The sequence below is a fragment of the Diplotaxodon limnothrissa genome, linkage group LG2 (genome assembly GCF_057381915.1).
Source record: "Diplotaxodon limnothrissa isolate DT_005_m linkage group LG2, D_limnothrissa_male_GT1.1, whole genome shotgun sequence".
NCBI lineage: Eukaryota > Metazoa > Chordata > Actinopteri > Cichliformes > Cichlidae > Diplotaxodon > Diplotaxodon limnothrissa.
Window position 1 is genome coordinate 3,896,890 of NC_140597.1, and position 11,087 is coordinate 3,907,976.

Consider the following 11,087-nt stretch of genomic DNA (forward strand, 5'->3'; position numbering starts at 1 on the left):
ATAAAGTTTACTGCTAACAAAAACAACAAAAAGCTTAATTAGTTTCGACTGGCTGCAGGTTTCCCCAACCATATAGGAGTATTCAGTACAGCTGCATAATGATCTGTACTAGCAATAACCACTGGCTATCCCAGAGATCAGTAACCGCTTTGGAAAATTAAAAAAATATTTATGTACTAATTTATTCTCCCTCAGTTATATCTGTCATCTATCCTTGTGTGTCAGAAGTATTGTATAGCTGAAATACATTTTACTCTCAAACCCCAAAACACACCTTGCCAAATACTCGTTTATCCCAATGATTGGGTTCTATAGCACAAATAAAGCGATGTAGTGTACGAGGTTAAGTGCCCAAAAAACTGATGGAAATTATAATGCCTGCTAGTTAGCATCTCAGTAAGAAAAACCCTAGTTAGTCAAAGAGGCCATTTGTTTTAGAAAGGAATGACCATCGATGAGTCAAGCAGGGGGACCTCTTTCACCACCTTACACTGCTGCGATTGCATGTATTAATTATTGTATTTTATACTTGGTTATACCAAAAAGTCAACCATTTTAAAAAGTGGTTTTTATACTAAAAAGACATTTCAACTCCAATAAACTACAAACAAACAAAATCCCAAAAGAGGGCCCAAATATACGATCGAGTTAATAGGTTAATATAAATATTAGGCCTAAATGTATAGTTGACTGTTTCATGTCTCTTGGGAAAATACACTCTATTACAAAATTTCTCTCACATTAAAGGCCATCAATACATAAAATGTATTGATTACGACCTTAACTGTAAATGTATCTACTCATACCCTAAAACTCTGACATCTGCATAGATGCTCTGTCCATCAACAGATTTTTCACCGCTCCTTGGATTTCGTCTGACTTTCTTCTTTGTAAAATTAGGCACAGAATAAACTAAGGGCTCTTCAGTTACCTGTTGAGATAATGTGACAACTTGATTAAATATAAAAAACATAAATGTTCCAGTGCAACAATTTAGATTTAAAGCAGCCTACCTGCTGATGTTGTTGGTTGCCTGTGGTCATGGTAGAATGTGTTTCCACTGCAGCAGCAGCTGGAATAAATTACCCAAAAAATAATATGTACAGATGCAATGAATTTCATAATATACTCAAAATTAAATATAGATAAATATAATAGGAAATTCATTACCATTCGAACAATTATATTTCTTGTTCTTGAGTACATAACTCAGTAAGGCTATAATCATCAAACTTATTGCCAAAGCAGCACACAAAAGAAACACAACTGTGTTGACCACCTGAGAATCTCCAAATGACCAAATGTTGTCTGAAAAACAAAAGGATCAAACACGAAAGGTTAATTGCTATGAAAACATTTCCTTAAATGTGCCTCCTGAAAACTAGAAATGATCTGAAGATGTATATATTACATAAAGGTTGTTACCTTTAATATTCAATTTTGCTCCATTACCAAAAATGACATGTCCACATGTTGCCACAGCACAATAGTAGTTTCCAGAATCAGAAGAGCTGATATTGTTCTTTGAGAAGTTGTAGACACATTTTCGAGGAGAATGAACATCAGACTGCCTCTCACATTCATCACCACTGCTTCTATAAACGTAAATCACACTGGGATATGTTTCATCCATTCCTGCTCTGAACCAGTACACATCCTCTGGACATGTATTCTTCTGCAGGTCAGAGAGGACCGAACACTGTAGAGTTACTGAGTCTCCTTGATATATCGGAGCTGATGGCAGCTCTTGAATGACAACGGGGATGTCAGGTTCTGGTCCTGGAAAATAAAACAAAGTATGTACAATTCATTTAAAACCACTGCAAGAATTGTTATTTTTCACAGTCATGAATAAAGCTAAACTTATGCCACCAACTGTCCCTCAAACTTATGTATGATTCTTAACAAAAGTATTTTACCACCCATCATGAAAACAAGAAAACAGAAAAATGTGTCAATCAGCCAAAAACTTGTTTAAAGGCAAAAGTTATATTGTTATTTATTAGACAAACAGCAAACTGAATTCATGTTGTTATACACTCATTTAAGCTGACTTCTGTTCAGGAATGCAAGTAAATAAGATTTGGTATCTTAATAAAATATAGTAAAGTACTTTACTATATTTTCAGCTTTTTTGTAAAACAGTACTTTTAAGAATTCAAGTATAATATTGATATTTTATTATAAACATGCTTCTGCATGCTGGTGCATTATCCAACAGAGAAACATGAAAAATCATTTTTCTAATAACTAGTATTAACTAGTAAGTACTGTTAATTAAGGGCAGCTATGGCTTAAACCGTACAATGAGAGGTAGTTAATAAATGTGTAAATCAAAATAAATTCAAAGTTGAGCATCAATAAGGAGAATATTGTGTCATTTACCTTTGACTCTTAGGAAAGTAATATTCCACTTTGTCGTTTTGAGTTCAATCACTTCTTCACAGTAATAGAAGGCAGTGTCATTGAGCTGTGTCTGAATTATATGGAGAACAAATGTTCCTGCTTCCTGCTTTGTTGTAATACGAGGAGTTTCGTTAACAGTGCCCTGATCAAAAGTGTAGGTCGCCCCTAAGACTTCAGGCAGATTTCCAGCAACAACTCGGATCCAAAAAAGTAATCCTGACAAGTTAGACCGGCGACTACACGTCAGAGTCACATCTTCTCCAAGATGAACATTTTTTGTTACAAAGCTTTGGTCATCCATGCATCCTGAAAAAATAAAGACAATCCTTTACATCCAAGTGTAAAAGTTAACAATTACTGAAACACAGAGAAAACTGAACACAGATGCATACTTACGCCCAGCTGTGAGTAAAAGAGCTATGCACAATATGATCAACATTTTCTGGTTCAGACCTCAGTTAAAATTAGATTTCACTGCAAGATGATTAATCTTAATGTGGTTTTATCAAATGGGAGGGGACAATGAGATGGGAGGGGACAATGAGATGGGAGGTAACCATTTTAAAACAATCTGATTGGTCTGTAATAATGTTAGTTTTTAAATGTCTTTCCAAAATTAAAATTATCTCATTGTCTCCAATGAACATACATGACACGAGCAGTTATTACAACACAAGTAAAATTCTAGAATAGATTTCCTGTCCAAAATTTTCAGCCATGTTACAAAGAGAAAAGCTCCAAGACATCACTTTTTGCTTAGTTGCTCTATTGGGCCAAAAGAAGTGGCTAAATATTACCAGAAAAAGGCAATTATGGAAAATTGTATCCAAGATTTTACATTATAATTCATGATATAAGTTTTTATTATTGATAAACACAACATCATCAATACAGGAAGACGAAAAATCTTCACCAAAACACAAAATATGGCTGACAATACAGGTCAATCGTATGTCAAGAGAAAAACTACTATTTTGTGATTTTGCAGTAAAGAGGCTATATTAAAAGAAAACGTTGCTTCGTTTATTTTGGGCTAAACTAAAACCATGAGAATTTATATGATGTCTGAATTTTCTTTTGGTAACATCTTACACACGAGTCTTTTATTCTCTTTGCACTGCTGCCACCATTTGGTGGAAGCTGGTTTATTAATTCACTAAGAAAATTTAATTCAGGTAGCAGGTTTTTTCTTACTGAGATGCTTTTCTGACTGATGTTAGCTGATATTAGTAGATTTAGATTTTATATTTACATTATTTTGGATAATCTTTGAACCCACTGGACCAAAAGTAATCTGTCTTTAATATCCCTACAGATTACTTTGAATTTTTTGCTTGTTTACATGCGTTTTCCTGGTCTCTCGCTGCATCTATACTAGACGATTCATAAAAGTGACCCTTGATTACTTTAAAAGTAAAAAAAAAAACAACTACTATTACTCCAAAAAGTTGATTCTGGTCATCTGGACGTAGCGTTTTGTGGGAGAAACGTTTCATCACTCATCCAAGTGACTTCTTCAGTCTCAGCTGACTGCAGGTTTCCCCAATCTTATAAACAGTACATTTGCATAATGACTGAAGCGAGCCCACTGAAGGAACAATGGGCTGGGAGGTCAATTCATTATTCTTAATTATGCAAATTCTCAAAACCATTGATCAACAACCACTGACCAAAACCTACTGATCAAAGACCACTGATCAATGGCCATGAGTACCATTCACAGAGAGTTGGTGAATGGCTGCAATCACAGCATTGTAAGATGGCGAAAGATGTACCCTTAGGCCCCCTCCTTGATTCAGAGATGGTCTTTCCCTTTTCATGTAAATGGCCTCCTTGACTCCACGCTCAAACCAGCGTTCCTCCCTGTCCAGGATGTTACATCCTCATCCTTGAAAGAGTGTCCACTGGCCTGCAGGTGTGAATAGACTGCAGAGTCCTGGCCTGACGAGGTGGCTCTTCTGTGTTGTGCCATCCGCTTCGCCAGAGGTTGTTTGGTTTCCCCGATGTATAAATCCTGGCAATCCTCCTGGCACTTAACAGCGTACACTATGTTACTCTGTTTGTGTCGGGGGACCCGAGCCTTGGGGTCGACCAGTTTTGGGGTGGACCAAAGAGAGAAAAGCATCCTTGCTAAATGGCTGAATTTTGCTGTCACACTGAGACAAATCCCGCTAGTGAAGCTGATCATAGCCACAAAAACAGCAATTCGTAACAACAATATTGCAGAAGTGGAAGCAGAGCAACTACGGACGAAAGTTTCGGCCTGTCTCAGCAATGCAAAGGCCCCAGCATCCAACATCACCATGGAGAGGAAGGCACTCACATCACTTAGTGATGGCAACAACATTATCATCCTTCTGGCAGACAAGGGTAGGTGCACAGTATTGCTAAACCAGAAAGACTATCATGAGAAAATTTTGTCACTACTCAGTGATGAAAATACTTATGAGCCCCTGAAATGAGACCCAGGAAATGGCTACAGGAAGAGGGTGACAGACTGTCTGAAGCAGTTAGAACAAGACAAGGCTATTGACCGGACCTCATACCACAGGCTATACCCAGGTGAACCTACACCAAGCCTGTATGGTTTACCAAAAATACATAAACAGGGTGCACCTTTAAGACCGATTGCATGATCAACTCTGTCACCTATAACATCTCCAAGTTTCTGGCTTCCATCCTCAACCCGCTGGTGGGCAGCTCTGAACACCACATCCAGAACACCTTGGATTTTGTTGAGAAGGTGAGAGATGTCATCATGGAGGCAGATGAAACCATGGTCTCGTACGACGTTACATCTCTCTTCACTTGCATCCCAGTCACGGAAGCGTTGGAGGTAGTCCGTAAGAGGTTACAGGATGACACCAACCTCAGCAACAGGACCACTCTCAGCATGGGCTCCCCAGTTTCACCAATCGTGGCCAATTAGTACATGGAAGAAGTGGAAAAGAGGGCTTTGCTATCCTACCCTGGAACACCACCAAGCCATTGGTTCACATATGTGGATGACACCTGGATAAAAATCAAATCTCAGGACGTACCACAATTCACGGATCACATTAACTCGGTGGACCGACACATCAAATTCACCAGGGAGGATATGAAAAGTGGCAGGTTAGCCTTCTTAGATTGTGAGATTTCCATCAGTAATGGGGGACATCTAAAAGCTGACGTGTACCGTAAACCTACACATACGGATCAGTATCTAAGGTTTGACTCTCAACATCCACTGGAGCACAAACGGGGTGTCATCAGGACGCTACAACACAGAACGAACACCATCCCCATGAACTTCTTCACAAATAAAATTTTGATCATTAGAGAAAAGATTACCAATAATCATCCCACAGATGTAATATTATCTACAGCTACTCTTAGTACCATTGATGTTAAGTTAGACTCTTTTTCTCCAATTGATCTTTCTGAGTTAACTTCAATAATTACTTCCTCCAAACCATCAACGTGTCTTTTAGACCCCATTCCTACAAAACTGCTCAAAGAAGTCCTGCCATTAATTAATTCTTCGATCTTAAATATGATCAACCTATCTCTAATAATCGGCTATGTACCACAGGCCTTCAAGCTGGCTGTAGTTAAACCTTTACTCAAAAAGCATCTCTAGACCCAGCAGTCTTAGCTAATTATAGGCCAATCTCCAACCTTCCTGTCATATCAAACATCCTTGAAAGAGTAGTTGTCAAACAGCTAACAGATCATCTGCAGAGGAATGGCTTATTTGAAGAGTTTCAGTCAGGTTTCAGAGCTCATCACAGCACAGAAACATCTTTAGTGAAGGTTACAAATGATCTTCTTATGGCCTCTGACAGTGGACTCATCTCTGTTCTTGTCCTGCTAGACCTCAGTGCAGCATTCGATACCATAATATCCTATTAGAGCGATTAGAACATGCTGTAGGTATTACAGGTACTGTGCTGCAGTGGTTTGTATCATATCTATCTAATAGACTCCAGTTTGTACATGTAAATGGAGAGTCCTCTTCACACACTGAGGTTAATTATGGAGTTCCACAGGGTTCAGTGCTAGGACCAATTCTGTTTACATTATACATGCTTCCCTTAGGCAGCATCATTAGAAGACATAGCATATATTTTCACTGCTATGCAGATGACACCCAGCTCTATCTGTCCATGAAGCCAGATAACACACACCAATTAGTTAAACTGCAGGGATGTCTTAAAGACATAAAGACCTGGATGGCCGCTAACTTTCTGCTTCTTAATTCAGATCAAACTGAGGTTATTGTACTCGGCCCTGAAAATCTGAAATATGGTATCTAACCAGATTCTTCCTCTGGATGGCATTACCTTGGTCTCCAGTAACACTGTGAGGAACCTTGGAGTCATTTTTGACCAGGACATGTCCTTCAATACACATAATAAACAAATATGTAAGACTGCGTTCTTCCATTTGCGCAACATCTTTAAAGTTAGAAATATCCTGTCTCAGAGTGACGCTGAAAAACTGGTTCATGCATTTATTACTTCCAGGCTGGACGACTGTAATTCATTATTATCAGGATGTCCAAAAAACTCTCTGAAACGTCTTCAGTTAATCCAAAATGCTGCAGCAAGAGTCCTGACAGGGACTAGAAAGAGAGAGCATATTTCTCCTGTTTTGGCTTCCCTTCATTGGCTTCCTGTTAGATCCAGAATTGAATTCAAAATCCTGCTCCTCACAAGCAAGGTCTTAAATAATCAGGCCCCATCTTATCTTAATGACCTTGTAGTACCATATCACCCTATTAGAGCACTTCGCTCTCACACTGCAGGTCTACTTGTTGTTCCCAGAGTATTTAAAAGTAGAATGGGAGGGAGAGCCTTCAGTTTTCAGGCCCCTCTTCTGTGGAACCAGCTTCCAGTTTGGATTCGGGAGACAGACACTATCTCTACTTTTGAGATTAGACTTAAATCTTTTCTTTTTGTTAAAGCATGTAGATAGGGCTGGATCGGATGACCCTGAATCATCCCTTAGTTATGCTGCAATAGGTCTAGACTGCTGGAGGATTCCCATGATGCATTGAGTATTTCTTCAGTCAGTCTTTCTCACTCACTATGTGTTAACAGACCTCTCTGCACTAAATCATACTTGTTATTAATCTCTGGCTCTCTTCCACAGCATGTCTTTATCCTGTCTTCCTTCTCTCTCACCAACCGGTCGTGGCAGATGGCCGCCCCTCTCCAAGTCGGGTTCTGCCTGAGGTTTTTTCCTATTAAAAGGGAATTTTTCCCTCCCACTGTTGCCAAAGTAAGGGGTCATATGTGTTGGGTCTGCGCTTCCACAGGCCTCGCTAGTTTAGAGACTTATTCTCGTTAACGACAAAAACAAGACGGAACCGGGTTTTACTTGCTAGCAAGGGAAGGCTGGTCGGAACCAGGCTCTGGGAGCTCAATGCTCCTCGCCCATCTCCAACCCAACTTCTTCAACAAGCAGCCCTCCTCGCAGCTATTTATTTCCATGACAGTTACAGTTTACAGTTTACACAAGCACCTCCCCTCGTAAAAGCCCCCTATGGTTCTTTTTTTTTTTTTTTTTTTTTTTTTTTTTCCCCCGCCTGTCCCATTTGGTTCTTTAGCCATCAGAATTGTTGTCTGAAGACCAACAAGGATACCCAATGGATTTACTTTGCCAAATGGATCATCGTGGCATTGCCGTATTGGTCCATTTGGTCGATCTTTGTTTTTATTATTTATTATATTTTATTTTCAGATGTTACAGACGGGACAGACATGAGTGAGGGATAGGAAAGGGAGAAAGAAAGAGGAAGGAAAGGAAAAACAGAAGGGGAGAGGGACAGTGAGAAAGGGGGGGAGAAAAAAAATAAAAAATCTCCTGGATCACCTGTTGAGAGAAGAATAGAAAACAAGCAAAAAAAAACAAACAAAAAAAACAAAGCAACATACTAAACACAACACCATCGCATTAATCTAGCTAAGTGTAAACAGCAGTAAATATTAAATATTCAATGTTGTTGTGCAGCACGCAGGATAGATGTGCTTCGAAGTAGCAGCCAAGAAAGGTGTAATTTGGGTCTACGAGCAGTGAACACCCGTGTGCATACCTGTGTGGATCAGCGCGCTTGTATTCCAAAGGTTTCTCCATGTAACGATCTGCTAGGGAGTGTGGGGGGGGCCACAGCCCCGTCCTCCAGGGTGTGAAGCGGGTATGGAGGAGATCAAAACTCCAGACATCCAGAGGCCCCCAGAACACAAGAGACCAAGGAAGACCAACAGAGGGGCAGCCGCGCCACTGTTCCAGTAAGAGCTGAGGAGAGTCCCAGATGAGGGTTCACCCAGCAGCCGCGGAGCAGAAGCCAGGGGGAGTTGCAGTGACGCGCCCGTGAGCTCCGCCGGCCGCCAGCTATGCCTGAGTGACCGAGCCCCAGGCCGAGAGGCCGGGGGCACCCCACCTCCGAAGGGGCCCGAGCGAGCCCCAGGCTCCAGGCCCCGATAAGCGGCAGCCAAGGAGTGAGCCGGTGTGTACCTGGACGCCCACCCCCAGACACAAAGAACCCCCAACGCACCGACACCTGAGGGAGTCCGCCACTGGCAGGGGAAGTGGTGGTGGGTGGAGATAGGCCTCCAAACCTTGGAGGTGTCCCCAGAGAGGTGGCGTCTGATACCCAACCTGACATATAGACACAGACATACAGGCACACACAGACACAAACATCCATTCCCCCCCTCATGCTCTCATATGCACTCACTCCACACTCAACCAACGTGGAGACAGACATAAAGAGACGCTGTACACACGATCACACTCCCCAAGCGTACTCTACAAACCGGGTCTAGGTACCCTTGCCCCTGGAGGGGGGAACTGCACCCAGACCCAGGTGGTGTTACCCTTTTCCCTGCGGTGGGGAGAGGCAGACCACCCCGACTCCGTAGCAGCAGGGAGGCCCCACACTCCAGACCGCAGTCGGACGGCCAACTCCTCCTAGCCCTCCCGCTCCAGCAGGCCGCAGAGAATGGGGGTGGGAGAAGACTCCAAACCTCCCTCCACCCGCTCATTGTAGTGTTGATGCATGTGTGTTCTAAGGTGCAATTAAAACCCAGGAGGGCATGGAGCTACCTGCCAAGGAGCAGCAGGTAAGCGCATAGTCCCTCCTGATAGCCCTCAATGACTAAGTGTATTTAAAATTGAGAGGTGGGCAACGACGCCAGGGGTGAGGTGTACACCCTGATGGTAATTTGGACTCCGTGATTGTGCCCACCCCCAAGATCCTATATGTATGTGTAATGAAAGTGTGAATAATGTGAATGTCTAAGTTGTGGGATAAAATTGAGGCAGAGGCAGCCAGAAGGGGACAGGGGGGAGGTAGCCTCCTCTGCACCCTGGTGACATACCCCTACTCCAAGGCCCTGCATGTGTGGGTGGTTGTGGTGGAGCGGGAAGAGGGAGGCAGCTGGAGATGGGGAGGGAAGGAAGGGAGGGGCAGGTAACCCCTCCCTGGGGCCAGCTCCCCCGCTGACCCCAGTAGGCACTCTCACACTCCGCGACCCGCCAGGGAAAGGGGGCCCAGGCCCATCCAGACCGGGGCCCAGTGCAGCAGCGCCTCCCAGCTCCACAGAGCCCGGGACAGTCCACCCAACCCCACCACAGAGAAAACTGCACCCACCCCACCATCCACTCATCTTCCAGACTACATAAGACAGTAAACGCCCAGGCTGAGATCTTCCTCCACCTCTCCTGTATCTCCCCCTCCTGCAGAGAGAGTTCCTGAAGAGAGGAAAGCTCCTGCAAGATGTGACCATCTCCCCCACCAGTTGAAGAGCCCCCCAGGTGGCTCGACGCACCGGCGGCACCCTGCTCCAGGGCTTGGCCCCCATGCACCCACCCGCCCACAACCCCGGCAACACACCAACCAGGACCCAAGCCCCCGAGGCCCGGCCCGGGCCCCAGCCCAGAGACGGAGCGCCCCCAGAACCTCATGCCCATCCCGGACCCACCCAGGGGCAGCCAGGCTACCAGGTCAGTAACCCACGTCCGTCAGCACAGACCCTCCCCTAGCCCCGGTGCACGCAGCCGCGAGGAAACAGTCACCTGAGAGCCAACAGAGCCCCCAACCGGACATGACCGCTACCCCGGGTTGAGCCCCCCAAGGAAGAAGCCTCCGGGGAATCCCCCGACGCCCTAAGCCTGTCCCTGCCCCCACACCAATCACAACAGTGAAGGCGGGACCAAACTATGACCCCCCACCCCCACTAGGTGATGGAGCTGATAAAAGGAGCCCAGAGCAATTGATCTGATGTGGTGGCAGAGGCTGTGTCAAGACTAATGTAATCTAATAGATAATTTCTATATTGGTTAGAATTAAGATTATTTTTATTTTTCCAGTTCATGAGGACTGTTTTCTTGGCTATGCATAGGGCAGTGAAAATCATATGGGCTATATTCTTTTCTGAAGTGACATTATCTAAGCTGCCCAGTAAACACACTAAGGGGGAAGTTGGAATGTTACATTTCAGACACTTTGATAAGTCTTCACATATCTCGCGCCAAAACTTTTGCACTGGTGGACAGAACCAAAGAGCGTGGATGTAATTGTCTGGTGTATTGCCTTGACAGTGTGAGCAGTTGTTGGAAGATGTAAAGCCCATCTTGAACATCCGATGACCTGTATAGTGCACTCTATGTAGTATTTTGTATTGTATTAATTG

General features: G+C 43.4%; 1 protein-coding gene across 1 annotated transcript; it reads right to left on the reverse strand.

Moving 5' to 3' along the window:
• Positions 1–796: 796 nt before the first annotated feature.
• LOC146638088 (uncharacterized) lies at positions 797–2,845 on the reverse strand. Its single transcript, XM_085360109.1, has 6 exons — positions 2,803–2,845; positions 2,386–2,712; positions 1,426–1,779; positions 1,171–1,308; positions 1,014–1,072; positions 797–931 (listed from the first exon to the last, which is right to left on the reverse strand). The coding sequence occupies exons 1-6, from the start codon at positions 2,843–2,845 to the stop codon at positions 797–799; spliced, it is 1,056 nt and encodes a 351-aa protein (XP_085216235.1).
• Positions 2,846–11,087: the final 8,242 nt, after the last annotated feature.

What these genes read in the sequence shown, in the direction of transcription:
- LOC146638088 (XM_085360109.1), bottom strand. Translation starts at nt 2,845, where the DNA reads ATGTTGATCATATTGTGCATAGCTCTTTTACTCACAGCTGGGC. An exon ending in AGCAAAATTGAATATTAAAG is followed by an intron (nt 1,309 to 1,425) that starts GTAACAACCTTT and finishes TTTGTTTTTCAG; the next exon opens with ACAACATTTGGTCATTTGGA. An exon ending in GCAACCAACAACATCAGCAG is followed by an intron (nt 932 to 1,013) that starts GTAGGCTGCTTT and finishes TTATCTCAACAG; the next exon opens with GTAACTGAAGAGCCCTTAGT.